This window comes from Nicotiana tomentosiformis, chromosome 1 (genome assembly GCF_000390325.3).
Source record: "Nicotiana tomentosiformis chromosome 1, ASM39032v3, whole genome shotgun sequence".
Lineage (NCBI taxonomy): Eukaryota > Viridiplantae > Streptophyta > Magnoliopsida > Solanales > Solanaceae > Nicotiana > Nicotiana tomentosiformis.
In genome coordinates this window covers 54,929,727-54,945,330 of record NC_090812.1, presented here as the reverse complement: position 1 = coordinate 54,945,330, position 15,604 = coordinate 54,929,727, and the positions used below count along the sequence as shown (strand labels likewise).

At 30.7% G+C, this 15,604-nt stretch overlaps 1 protein-coding gene across 1 annotated transcript; it reads right to left on the bottom strand.

Annotated features, from left to right (window-relative positions):
• Nucleotides 1-1,857: 1,857 nt before the first annotated feature.
• Nucleotides 1,858-2,994, bottom strand: LOC108943476 (uncharacterized). Its single transcript, XM_070195597.1, has 2 exons — nt 2,460-2,994; nt 1,858-2,348 (listed from the first exon to the last, which is right to left on the bottom strand). The coding sequence occupies exons 1-2, from the start codon at nt 2,992-2,994 to the stop codon at nt 1,858-1,860; spliced, it is 1,026 nt and encodes a 341-aa protein (XP_070051698.1).
• Nucleotides 2,995-15,604: the final 12,610 nt, after the last annotated feature.

Genomic DNA, 15,604 nt, shown 5'->3' with positions numbered 1-15,604 from the left:
TATATATATATCGAGGTTGTATATGCATCATGTGTTGATATATATTCAAGAGATTGTACTGTATGTGTATTGCATTTTATATTCACATGTATTCAAATATATTCAGGAGATTAATATATTTAGGAAATTACTTATGTATTCAATATATATTCTGGACATTGTAATATATGTGCTCTGCATTTTGTATTCACATATATTCAAATATATTTAGCAGATTGTATTCATATGTATATATATATTCATATATATTCAGCAGATTGTATATGTATCATGTTTTGAGATAAATTGCAGAGATTGTACTGTATGTGTACTGCATTTTATATTCACATGTACTCAAATATATTCAGTAGATTAATATATTCGTGAGATTGTACTGTATGTGCTCTGCATTTTGTATTCAGATGTATTTAAATATATTCAGATTGTATTGTATGTATAATGCATTTTCTATTGATATGTATTCAGTAGATTGTAATTATCTATTCAGATATAATGCACCTGTGTGTATTCATATTTATTCAAAATATAAATGCAGTATGTATTCAGCAGTTTACTAAATTATATTCACCAGTATGTATTCACGCAATAATCCAATACACCAACTAATCAATATGTACTATTTCACAATATCACCGAAATCTATGACACATCGTTATTGCAGTAATATAAGTCAAAATGTGAACTAAGTCCTACGTGGAGCATTTCTACAAGTACGCTTATTATGTCCTCCCTGCCCAAATATGCTACACGAATATTGATTTTTCTTCTGCAACAATTCACTAAACGGCTTATCGCGCTTCTTCTTTGGCCTTCCAGGAGGTCTTTTCTATTGGGTGGTAAGACAACTTTCTCTGATATATGTGCTGGTATATTCCATTTATTTTTGTCAGGCAGCGGAAACACGGGCACCTCGTATGTCATTACAACAGACTTTGGTTTGTAATAGTTCGAGCAATGATCTTCTGGCATTAGAAACTTGCTCTTCAAGACAGTCCAAGCATGTGGTCATGATAATTCGTCAACTTGGAACCGCCCACAACTGCACATTCTCTCTAAGAGGCAAACAGTATAATGCCTTCCTTCATCGTTCACCATATGCAAGTATTCAGTCGATGGTACAACCTATATTTAAACATAGACCTATAAGTTTTGAACATTTTTAAAAAAAGTCATATATATATATATATATATATATATATATATATATAAAGAATAGACGTATTAAATACAATATAGATAGATACAATTAAAAAATAATTTAAATATACAGCAGTAAACTTTTATTTATCTTTCAGGATTATCATCTATATTGAATTCAAACAAATATATATGTATAAAATACAATGAAATACAAACATATATGTAGACATAAAATACAAAGACATACAGTGATATACAATGAAATATATTGAATACCGTGGAATACAGTCTATATTTAGGCTGGCAGAATATTAAAGATGATGACATTTTAACTGACGAATATAGTGATATACAGTAACATATAGACTATCTGCTTAGAAAATGCATCTGGTTAGAAACAAAACCATTGAATTCAATCAATGAAATGCAAATGTATAAACAAGTAATGCATACATATAATGATCAGTTTTTAAAAATTTCATAAAACAGAAAGCATGCACAATTGCTATAATACAATGAGCATTCTGTATTTGAATAGTAGAAATTGTATCAGAAATAAATACACCTTGTACCAGGGAAAATACATGATACAATGACTTTTAAAAAAAAACTTACAATCATACGTGTAGACATTGCCTCATTCAAAGTAAGCATCTCCTGGTATTTTTTTCCAAGCGTTGTGTACGTGTGTGAAGTTTCTTTCCAATTGCTGCAATTCTAACATCCAAACATCTTCCTAACTTCTTCGAGGAAGTCGTATATTGGCAATTCTCTTGCTGACACAAGTGCGGCGTTGATTGACTCAGCAATATTTAACGTCATGGTCCATCCCCTATTAACAAGTGCATACAACCTAGCCCACTTTTCGCATCCAGTTAATTTCAAGTATTCTTTCACCCTAATATTTACTTTCTCCACTTTCTCCATTAGACTATCAAATTCAGCCTGTGTGCATGCTTTTGCCTTCGAGAAGTATATCCCGCTCAACTTTGAATGACTCTTTTTGAATTTCTTATATACGTTATTCCATATATGCCATATACAAGCAAAATGTAGTACCATTGGATACACTCTCGATACAGATTTGATGATGCTCTCATTCCTATCTGAAACGATGCACATGTTTTTCCTCTCACCATATGCTTCCTTGAATTGCTCAAAGAACCACGACCAAGCAACATCGTTCTCTGAATCAATAACACCATATGCTAGTGGCAGTATATGACATGTAAATACAATTGCATACATATTAAAAATATGTATTTCAATCTTTAATAGGCAGTAAAATTAACAAATTTTATTATAATCCCCATACTCACCTGCGCCATTCAACGTGCTGGCCGAGACGAATGTCCCGGTGTATGCCGATTTTAGGTGGCTTTTATCCACAATCACAATGGGTCTACAGTGATCGAACCCCTTTATAAAGGCATACAAAGATATATACACATACATGAACTCATTTTGTGGCGATTTTACCATTCTAATGTGTGAACTAGGATATGTCATATCCATTGTATATAAGTACCTTGGTAATTTATTGTATGAATTAGTCGGTTCACCTCTCAAAAAATCCATTGCCTTTTCTTTAGCCCGCCACGCCAACATATAACTAACATCTACACCAAAATCTGATTTCACATCATTAATTATATCTTTTGGGGTGTATTTCCTCTTATGATTAGTAAGCTTGGATCTAATCATACCACCGATAAGACTACTACTTGCTTGACGTTGCTCATACACCTTATCTTTCAACGGACATGTATGCTTATCATTGAACTCTATCACTTTGAACATTTGTGATTTGTTAATGCTAGAAGCCTTAAATCTCCATTCACAATCCTCTGACATACATAATAATGTATAGCTGCAATTAATTTTTTCGCAATATATATGATCAGTATAAATGGTTAAAAAAATACACGCATATACATGTGAATACATTATTACATATATATTATTCATAAGTACAACAATGAAAGTCATGTAAATACATCCAAACATATTTAAATACATCTAAATACAATTTAAAAATTCTACCTGCATGAATACAATATACAAAAAATTTAAAATACACACATATACATGTGAATACGATTGTAATTATATATATCTAAATACGTATAAATATATCTAAGAACAACCAGTGAAAGTCACTGTAATAAATATTTATCAGTAAAATACATATGAATACATGTATTTGAAATACATAATTATTCATAAGTATAACAATGAAAGTCATGTAAATATAGATAAAAATTCTACCATGAAAACAATATTCAATTTCACATTCAAAATACATAACCATACATTTGAATATAACATGATGTTCAACAAGTTGTAATTACGAACACTCAAACCTGATAGCATTAGACCTATCAACCCGGAATTGAAACCTTTCAGATATTGCATAATGCTCCATCACCTGTTTCAATGTAGCCTTATCCTTATATACTCGTCCAACCATAACCTCTCTTTGATTAGTTTTTGAAATAATCAAATCCGTGTCCAGTTCGAACATCTCGATTGGTTTTCTTGAATTGACAGAATCAATAGCAAGTGTATCATCTGTATCAAAATTACACCTTTGATTTGCTTCGTCAATTTGCACAAGGTCGCCTTGAATTAAACTACCTCCAGCTACAACTTATTTGTCAATTGTTGTTATGCACAAAGGATACATCTCGAATTCTCTGTTCACTTTTTTCAACTCTACATACATCATGTAACCCATGTCGTTATGTATTTCCATAGGCGTGCAATTTTCATCTACTTTGTATTCAATTTTAATTGACTTTGAGCACAAATCTATGTCGAGTTGCTTCGAAATTGAAGCAACCAAATCATTGTACGACGTATACTCCTTTATCAGTATCCCCTCAATCGAATAATCGACATAGTTACTGTCACGACCCAAAATTCTAACATATCGTGATGGCGCCTATCTCAATACTAGTCAAGCCGACAACATCAATAATTCACGATTTCCTTTCAATTTAAAAATGTAACGTTTAATACAATACCAAAATCTTAGCAAAAATCATATACAACATTCTCAAAACCCGGTGTCACTGAGTACATGAGCATCTAATATGAATATAAATCTGGGAAAGTACGGTCTACAATAGTCTAAGACCAAAAATACAGTAATATAAAGATAGGGAAGGAGAGACAAGATCTGCGAAACACGGCAGCTACCTCTGAATCTCCGAAAAATCAGATGTACGGAAGAATCAACACCTGCTATATCCGAGAACACCTGGATCTGCACACAAAGTGCAGAGTGTAGTATGAGTACAACCAACTCAGCAAGTAAAAATAATAACTAAGGCACTGAAGATAATGACGAGCTACACATTCATAGTTCACTTTCAATAGTTCCAATAAAGAATAGACATGCTTTCAAATCCGGCAGTTTAAGTCAATCAATTTTATATAGTTCAATTTCAAGTAATCTGGATATAAATTCTTTCAGAGATTTCATAACAATGACAGATAACAACCAAGTACAACAACAAATGCAATGTAAGTACAGCCTCTCAGGCAACAATCACTCAGCTCATCACAATAGCTCAACCACTCGGCTCTCAGCCCTTAGCACTCACACTCAATGGGTACCCGCGCTCACTGGGGGTGTGTACAGACTCCAGAGGGGCTCCTACAGCCCAAGCGCCATAATCTGCACGGACAACTCACGTGTTATAATATCCTGTACGGATAATTTACGTGCCATAATATTCTTACCTTACTAACAGGCCATCGGCCTTACTCAGTCCTCAACCTCTCACGTCTCTCGGGCTCTCAGAAATCACAAAGATCAGCCAAAACAAGAATAACATAGTATATCAATAAATACCAAGAAAGACTGAGGTATAATACGCAAGAAAAATCGTGACTGAGTATAACACAATAATTAGCAATTAATTCGACAGGTACACGGCCTCTGTGGGTCCCAACAGTACTATCACATAGCCTAAGCATGATTTTTAACATGATTTACAGTCAAATTTCTTCAACACAAAGAGAGCTTATAGCTAACAACAGGTTATTCAACTTTACAGTTTTACGGGACGGACCAAGTCACAATCCCTTCGATGCACGCCCACACGCCCGTCACCTAGCATGTGCGTCACCTCCAAAATAATCACATGACATAAAATTCGGGGTTTCATATCCTCAGGACCAGATTTATAACTGTTACTTACCTCAAACCGTGCAATTCTTTATTCCGCTATGCCCTTTCCACGAGAATTGGTCTCCAAAAGCCTCGTATCTAGCCACAATTAATTCGATTAAGTCAATACCAATTATTGTAATTAATTCCATAAGAAAATACTAATTTTTTCAATAAAATCCAAAATTAACTCAAAAATCGCATGTAGGGCCCATATCTCGGAACCTGACAAAAGTAATAGAATATGAACGCTCATCTAACCACGAGTCCAACCATATAAATTTCACCAAAATCCGACACCAACTCGATCCTCAAATCTTCAATTAAAGTCTATAAAGATTTCTACCATAGAATCACACTATTAATCACCTATCTTTACTCCAAACCCGAAATTGAAGAATTAGGGAAAGAAATTCTTACCTTCTTGAAGCCCTAGCAAGATCCTTGTAAAATCTTCAAACCTTGAACAAGAATTGATGGATAAATGACCAAGTCTTCACTTTCTCTCTCTAAAATGCTCTCACTTCTCTCTAAAATATCAGATTTTGGCTCAAAAATGAGCTTCAAGGGCTATAAATCGAAGTTGGGTCGGGTAAAAAATTAGAAAGAAAAGAAGCTCCGATGCAGTTATGCGGTCCGCATACCGGCCGCATAATTTGGCCTCCAAAGCTGGGCGTTACTGACCTGTTCTGCGGTCATTATGCGGTCCGCATACTTGTTCTGCGGTCGCATAATGCACAGCAAAACAGGTCTGCGGTCGCATAGTGTACCACAGATTTTCCTCAAATCTTGCCTCTCTACTGATCCACTTTGCGACTATTATGCGGTCCGCAGAGTGATTCTGTGACCGCATAGTGATCGCAGAAATGACCAATTTCCGACAAATTTTTCCTTTCCACTTCGGTGCATTGTTCAACCCAAAAAGTCCGAGCCGCGAGAAATTTCTATAATCTTTGTACTAATTGATCTACCTCGGCACCATCAAACTTTAATTTTTTTAGCAAAATTTCTCCGGGGTCGTTACACCTAAGTTAACATCTGGTCAACCTTTTCAACTTAAAATCTAAACCTTGGAGCTAAGCGCTCCGAATCATTTCAAAACCGAACCGAACCCAAACCAATTACCCCGGCAAGTCAAATAATAACTGTAATTCACAATTTGAGCAGTAAATGGGGGAACGGGATTACAATAGTCAAAACGACCGGCCGGGTCGTTACATTTACTCTCACTGTTTTCCTTGCCAAAATGACGCAGTAGCACGGTTAAACTTGCCATATGTAAAATCGAATTATACCGATTTCTGTATATAATTGTATGAATCTCGAATTTTATTGATTGAAAAAAGAACTTCCACGAACGATAGCAACAGAAAAAGGAAGGATTGAAAATCTTGAGATTGCTCTGTTTTGTTGTATTTTTCGGCTGGGAAAAATATTCTACAGATTCAGCGTAAAATACAGATTCTAGGTGATATGAATCTCGAATTTTATTGGTTGAAAACAGAACTTCCACGAACGATAGCAACAGAAAAAGGAAGGATTGAAAATCTTGAGATTGCTCTGTTTTGTTGTATTTTTCGGTTGGGAAAAATATTCTACAGATTCGGCGTGAAATACAGATTCTGGGTGATATAATTGAGTTAGCTGAGTTATATTAGGAGTCTATTGTGTTAATTGATTCACTTACCGTTTTAAAACAACTGAATAGACCACGATTTACGCAATTTACATTATTGTATTCGCGAATACAGCTCGCGAATACAGTCGAATACAATAATTGCCTAGCTGGACTCCCCTGTTTCACGTCGAATTTTGCTACTGTATTCATGAGTACAGTAGCTTAAATACATCGAATACACTCTATAAAAATTGAAAATATAGCTATAGGAAGTTATATAATAAATGATAGCTACAACTAGCTAATAACCACTAAACATAGTGGTTTGTAAAAATTTCTCTTCATTTAACCCTTATCTAATTTCACCTTGTAAAAGGTGGCATCATCAACATAGTACAACACTACAACCCCTTTCTTGTATCGAAATTAAAAGCAAATTAGTATAGCATCATGGAAATAAAAGGAGATATCAGAACATTTAATAATTTCTTGTACAGATAAATCTAATAACGTACGTTAGCAAAGAAAAGAAGAAAATATCACCACATTAAAAAATTTAAAATTAATAATAGTATCAACCATTTAAAAAGAAAAAGATCGAGCACGTATTCTTTATTTATAAAAAATATAATCACAGCAACTCTTCACTTTTTTCAACATCACCTTTAAATTTAATTCGTAAGAAAATCAAACTCTTTGGACTGCTATTTTCTTTGTTGGGTACTTCCCCAGGACTGTGTAAACGAATATTTTAGGAAATCTAGAGGAAAAACTGAATAAGCTATTATATTAAAATTTTGAGTAGTATATTAATAATTGTAAGTATTAAAGAGTATAGATAGACTGCAGTTGTAACATAGTTGGAAAAAATTGTGACAAAAGACTCTTTAAAGAAGATCTTCCAATTACCAAATCTAATATCATCTTCATTGCTGGTAACAAATAAGAAAGATAAAGCCATTCAAGACAAAACAAGTTGTCAAAAGTACCAGAATCTAACTCATATTTTCAAGCCTTGCAAAACTTAAATATCAAACGAATAACAAATTGAAATTAGAAGAGCTATTTGCCATATCTAAATTAGATTATCAAATTAAAATAAAGATAAAAGAACAAACACAAGCTAGAAGAATTTCATAATAAATTAACACATAGTTAACTTTCATGCTAAAAGTTTACAATATGCAATCCAACTGGCCCGGGTGCAATACGGGCCAACTTTTACTAGTTACTATAGAAGAGGGAATAAACATGCACTAGGTGAACATGCTTGCCTTGCATTGTAAGGGCATTTCGGTAACATCAGGAAATAGAGCACTGTCATTGGTTAAGAAGTACATTTATCATGCACTTTTTTATGTGACTTGACCATTTCGCCCTCCTATATGTGGGTCCAGCTTTAATTGTCATTCCACGTGCTATGTTTATCCTTTATGAAACAGCCGCTCATCTAACCATGTGGGCCCACAAGTATTTTATATTTCACACCTAGCTCTCCATTCTCATCTAGGGATTGCTAAAACTCTCAATAAGAGTAAAAATATAGACACAAGTATACGTGTCCATATAAGTAAACAATAAGTTTGAAGCCAAAACAACAATTCTATCAATTTTTACACTGAATAATTACACCGAAAAATAACATGCCTAAATATTATTCCCTCTAGTCCGCTTTAATTAATTTTTTAGTTATTTTTACACATATTAAGAAATTCATCTTTAAGTATTAATTAACAATAAAATTGATGTTATTAATCTTAATTTGTTCATTAAAAGTATAACAAATACTACTAATCTCTTTACTCCAATGACAACTTTCAAAAAAATAACTAATTCGTTCTTAATATTTCAAAAAAAGGCCAAAAGATTTTGGACAAAATTTAACGCATGTTTAACTTTTGCTACGTTTTTTAGTTCAAGTTTAGCCATTGTTTATTTTATTTCTAATTATTTTAGCGGTCATTTGGATAATTTGATTTGGCTGAAGTTAAAAGGAAAAAAGCTCTTGAAGTTGTATTTCATCTATATTTTACTTTAATAAAATTGAAGATTATAATTATTTTATTTGATACATTCTAAGAAGTATTTAAATATTTCACCTTATAAATTTTGGTAATAAAAGTTCAATATTGAATATTGGTGGTTATGTATTTGCAAATATTGGATTTTAGTATTCAAATATCATTTATGGATGAGTTTAGATTAGTATTCTACTTCTAATATAAAGAAAGTTTTCTATTATTATTTATGGTAAGATTATCTAATATAGTAGAATGCATATATAAATTGTGAGACCCACTTTTCCTTAAAAGTTGCATGTTTCATACTTGCACAAAATACAAATACTTTTTGGTAGCTAATTCATTCCAACCATAGAAACTTAAAAGGGAATTCTATTAGAATTCAATAAAATATTTAAATTTTATGCCATCAGGAACTAATAATTTTTTGAGTATGAATATCAAATATGTTAAATCAATTATTCAATATAAAAAATTGACAAGTTAAAGCGTAGCAGAATTAATTCACTAAATAAAAAATAATAGTTGCACATAAATATATTATATATGCTAAGCTGAAGTTTAATTGCACAAGTAAGTTAATAATTAATATTCATATTCATCTAAAATTTTAAACATTATGAATTCATGAAGAAGTAAATACGATATAACAATTTACAATTTAATTAGTTGCTAATGCTTTCGAACAATAAAAGTATTTTGTACGACAACTCTTTCATTTAAAGGCATGTGCAATTGTGCATACCTTTTTCTTCTATCAAAAGTATGATTAACTAAAATAGATGTTACTGAGATTTTATATTAATTTACAAATTCAAATTAGTTTCTAATTTAACTCTTACGATATTATATCTAACATATTAAACCTTATACTATCATGAGTTTATGTATTTAAAATGCTAATATTTAAATTAATTACTAATTTAGTTATTAATTTAATTTATATTTTCTATTCATCCTAAATTCAATGGATCGGATCACTAGAATATTTGTGTTATGAAAAAAATGACAATTAATAATATTTTAAGTTAGTTACTTTTTGAATTGCAATTGATATGTCTATTTTTATTACTAGCACTTGAAACTGATTTGATTATTCTACGAAAATAAAAAATGATGCAAATTTGTGTTGATATTCCCTCAAAAAATATATCTTACACACAATTATTATTTATAACTATTTTTAACATTATGCTCAAATTTTAAATATAATAACTTTTTCTAAAATTTTAGCTAAAATTATTCAATCCCCAATTAGTATATAATGTTTAATCTAGAGAAAATTGAGACATAAAGAATATTTTAAGGAGTAATTATTCATTAGCTAATATATGCGGCTAGATAAAATTGTATAATATTAGATTCTTCTTCTGTCATCACATTTTTAATTGCAATATTGGGCCCGTGTACAGTACGGGCTTTACTTCACTGGTCTATTTCTAGATGCTATGGTATTTCATGTGCTTTATGTGTATATTTCTGTATCACATGTTTCTGAGTTTGACGGTAGTGCCAGCTCAAGGCCAAACAAATGAAACAAGAGATGATGGATTTAGGCCCCAAACTTTTGGGCCCAGTTTAAAATTAGAAAATTTTATCTCCTATAGCAAAGTTTTATTCCCTATTTATTATAAATAAAAACTCTTTTAAAATATTATTTTTTATAGCTACCTTTTAGTTTTTTATAGCAAAATATGTATTTATGGTCACTTCCTACAGTTAAGTCATTAAGTACGCTGTTTAATATTTTTCTCTCTCATTCTTTTAGTTTATTCTCTCTTTGTTGTCTTCCCCATTGTAGATTTTGCAGATGGGTGATGGCGAAAATTTGTTGACAAATCCCTTATAAACGTGCACCGTAACAACAGTAGCATATCAAAACTCCACCTTGATTTCCCCTTCAAACGTTGTTTCTCATCCGATGTTACTGTCGGGGTCCTTTCCGCCATCACCCATAAAATCAAAGAACTCAACTTGATTTTATCCAGTGTATTGACAGAGGAGATTTTATCAGTGTAGAGTGGTTTTGCTCAATTGATTTTGAATGTTGACGTGGGAGAGGAAAGGACAGAAGAGACGGTGGCAGCGACCAATGAGATTAGGATTAGGTTTGGGATTTTTAGTTTGTACAATGATTTTCTCTTCTTGTATTTATATGTATTCGATAAGGCACATATTTATACAGTGGTTTTCTCTTCTTGTATTTATATGTATTCGATAAGGCATACACTAATTATTATTTTGTACAGTGATTTTTGACTATTGTATTTAGATGTATTTATATGTATTTGAGTTCATACAACAACATTTTTAAATACATTATTAGTTCTATCATTTTGATGTTATTCATCAATTAGTTATGCATTCAATCTAATTGTATTCATCTGTATTTTCAACCTAACTGTATCTATATGTATTTAAAACAACAATACAATGAAATACAGTAAAATACTCTCAATACAAATAGAAAATTAATGAATACAACCAATGAAATATACCCAATAAAGCGGTAATACCAAGCATTAGGAATAAATAAAATATTGTGAATAGAAAAATAAAATTGAATACATCGAACAATGTCAGAAAAAAAAAAATCTTGAATTGTATCAGAAAAAAAGAGGGACTAAAACTCTGAAGAATGCTCTATTTTTTTTGTGTTTAGCGTCTCATAAATCTTCTCATTAATTTGATTGATAATATTGTGTGTTATAATTGATTTAGGTGAGTTATATTAGGAGTGTATCCCGTTAAATTAGTAGCTTTCCATTATTAAACAACTGAAGAGACCTATTATTACGTTGTATTCATGAATACATGGTATGAATACATGTGAATACTGCAGCTGACATCTGGATGCCTTGTATTTTAGCCGATTTTTGCTACTGTATTCATGAATACAGTAGCTCGAATACGTCGAATACATTACCATAACAACTGAAAGGTAGCTACGGAAAGTAATTATGTATATGGTAGTTATAGAAAATTAATAGGCACTAAACAATAGTCATTTCTAAAAATTCCTCTTAAAATTAATATGTTAATTCTATAGCAATTTCCTTTAATAAATATTAAATATCTTTAGTAAAAGATTATAAGATATTCATAAAATAAGAAATGAATTATTTTGCAATGTGATTGATGGTGACTAATAGTTAATTTACATTCTAATATTAATATCTAATTTTTTTTCTTAATAATAAAACTCGTATTTTATACTCTCCTTTTTCTCTCTAATTACTAAGCTATCTATTTTCTAAAAAAACAAGGCACGAAAAACATGGAATATCTTTTTTTAAAAAAAATCAGTATTCTCAAGTCCTCAAGCATTACAACAAAGAAATTGAAATAATTAAAAGAAATTTATTCTAATATCAAATTATAAACTTCTAGAATCATCTTCTATTATCTAACTTTCTATTTTTGAGCTTTAGATTTACAATTTATGCTTCTTTTTTTTAATCTTTTTACCTCATAGTAGCACAACTTTTTATTATTTATCAGAAGGCACATATATCAACTATAAATTAAGCATTAATCACATTACTCAATATGAATTTTTTTCTAAAGTTTGAGGCATCCTAATAAAGTTTGGCTTTAGGCCTCCAATGTTCTTAGCCGTTCCTTTGACATGCATCTAACTTTAACGAGTAGTGAGGTATATATGATGTGAAATGTTTTTAAGCCTACTTGCTTCAACAAGTAATTAAAGATAGGGTAAATTTCACATAGGATACCTGGAATAATGATTTATTGCATTGAAGTATCTAACTAGTAACTAAATCTTGTAATTAGAATACACCTAAGATGGATATAACAAAAAGTTGAAACTGATATATTATTATGTAAAAAACAATATTCAATACAAAATATATACAAATTACTGTATCAAAAAATCCAACTCGCGTGTTATCAACTTTTTACCATTACACAATGACTCGTGACTTTAACTACCATCCCAACAAATTACACCCATCTTTAATTTGTTTTGCAAACAAATTTTTGTTTGCTGCAAAGGATATCTTAAATACATTTTTTTTTACATAAATTTGATAAAGTTAATAAAGTTTAATCTTGATTATGATTTAAATTTATTTTCGAAGAACATAAGGAGTCATAAGAATCAATAAATGATAGTTGGATTACTTTTTATCCCACAATAATGGTATCAGTGCCAGCCGCCAGGAGGGATATAAGAGTGAATTAATTGATTTGAATGGATTTAATTATTATTCTTGAGCACTTAAAATGAAAGACCTCTTATTTGAGTCTATGCATTTACCGATTTTTGGAACTGAAAAATCAGAGGGTAAGACTGAAAAAAAGAGAGGACGTGAGAATATCTGTTTTATTAGATATCTGTTGAATAAAACGTTTACACTCAAGTAACTCGTGAGAAACTTACTTGGACTTTACTGGTTAAGCAAAATGAACTAGAAGCAGACTAGATCAGTTGTTCCTATTGACAAAAATGATGCAATTGAAATATAAACTTGGCAAAATACAAAATTGAACAGTCTGAAACTAACAGCTTGTTTGAATTGTTATTACGTGTCGTTTTATAATATATCGTATCGTATTGTACTATATTATACTGTATTGTTTGATGAATATAACGTTTGGATAGATTGTATCGTTTGCCGTCGTTTTATGATATCACACACCAACAATACGAAGAATAAACATGCAATATTACTAAGAAAAAATAGGATACGAAATACAATTATTATATAAAAGAGTAGTGTAAAGAATAAAATATGAGTATTTAATAACAAGGAAGGGTAAGATGAGAGAAAAAAGCAAGGTAACGACGCCACCACACCAAATCCGCCGTTCCATAAAATAGCACTTTTCTTCGTTACGTAACAACGGATTTAACGATACGATATAATAAAATTTAAATAACAATCAAAACAAACATTATATTTAAAGTAACAATCCAAACAAGCTGTAATTGCATTCGCTAGCTGAAAAGTATATAAAATTTGTATATTTTTTTTTGTATATATATATATATATATATTAAAACAACTAAAAATATACATTTTTTTAATAAACTTCTGAACTCGTTTCTGTTATTAATAATAAGAACTTTCTAATCCTTGGCCCTGGAAAACAACACGCTGATGAAAACAAGACGAAAATCTTATTATTAAGAAAAAGATGTACAAATACCACTCCATAGTTTTCACTTTATTCTACTTTATGGAGCAAACTAGTTATTGCCAACCTAACCATTCACAGTAGTCTCCACTGATTCCTTCTCGTAATTAATTTAAAGGAAAAAGAAAGATGGCCCCCCTCATATTTATGAAGAACGAGACATAATTGAAAATGTTGCACCTTGAATTTACTAGCATGGAAATGCTGTCTGTACTGTCTTAGCTGATGCAATTATTTTCCAGAAACTAATGGGTCTAGTTCACGGATGGAATTAGAATTTAAAACTTTTGAATTTAGAGATTTTAATCTTTTAACTTTTTGAATTTTAAATTAATAAGTTATACATTCATAATTATTTTCTTAGTATTAATATAAAATTTAAACTAAAATTATTAAGTTTGACCGAACCATAAACTCCTTGCTAACTCTGCTCCTGGTCTAGTTCCTATCGGAATTAAGTAAGAGGACTCATTTGAGGAGATGAGTTCCTTTTATTGATTTTTTCTTCGTTTGGTTGAGAGAACTACACGTAGCATTTTCTTGAAACTTTAACATTTAACACATGTACTTCATTTATAGTTTTAAAATATTAACGCAGATTTCCCTACTTTCAAGTTTCATTATTTCTGTAGTTTCAAATATCATGTAGACCTCTCAACTTTAAAGTTTTACGTAGCAAACTTCCCTTCGGTCCTGCTTGTTATTTTTGCCAATTGTTTTTTTTTTTTAAAAAAAAAAAGTTTGGCCGCACACTTTTAGGGCCCGCTTGGTTCGAAATATTTTTATTTTTTTTCGAAATCAATATTTGATGATGAAAATTTTAAATTTTATTTGAAGTTAAATTTCGAAATTTGAAATACTCCAAAAAGCTATTTTTCAAAATTTTCACTTCAAATCACTCACAAAAATTCAAAAACAGCTCCAAATTACATTCATCTCTAAACACAAGTCTAATTTTTAAATATCATTTTTTTTTAAAAATCATTTTTTACGAAATTTCACAATTATTACATCCAAACGCCCACTTAGAGCCCGTTTGGATATAAGATTTTTTTCACTTTTTTCCGAAAAAAATTTATTTTTTTCGAAATCAGTGTTTGCCATAAAATTTCCAATTTTCGCTTGAAGATGAATTTTGAAATTTCTCGAAAATTTGAAAAACTTTAAAAAGTTATTTTTTAAAAATTTACTGAGATCATTCACAAAACTTCAAAAACAACCCAAAATTATATTCATGTCCAAACACAACTTTAATTTTCAAATACCATTTTCAAAAAATTTCACTTTTTTTTTTTTAATTTTACAATTCTTATGTCCAAACGCCCAATTAATCTCCAAAATATGCATTTTCCTTTTTTTTGAAAAAGAAGCACTTTTAATCCATTAATTGCTAGCACTGTATTAGTTCAACTATTTGGCTAAAACAAATGGTGGACGCATGCTCTGGCGATAGTTATTCAATCACTTCCCACATCTGTTTTTGCTGCT

Bases quoted from the DNA above. Each gene is read 5' to 3' on its own strand.
- LOC108943476 (XM_070195597.1), bottom strand. From the start codon at position 2,994: ATGTCAGAGGATTGTGAATGGAGATTTAAGGCTTCTAGCATTAACAAA. The intron at 2,349-2,459 runs GTGAGTATGGGG...TACTGCCACTAG, and splicing joins CAGCACGTTGAATGGCGCAG to CATATGGTGTTATTGATTCA.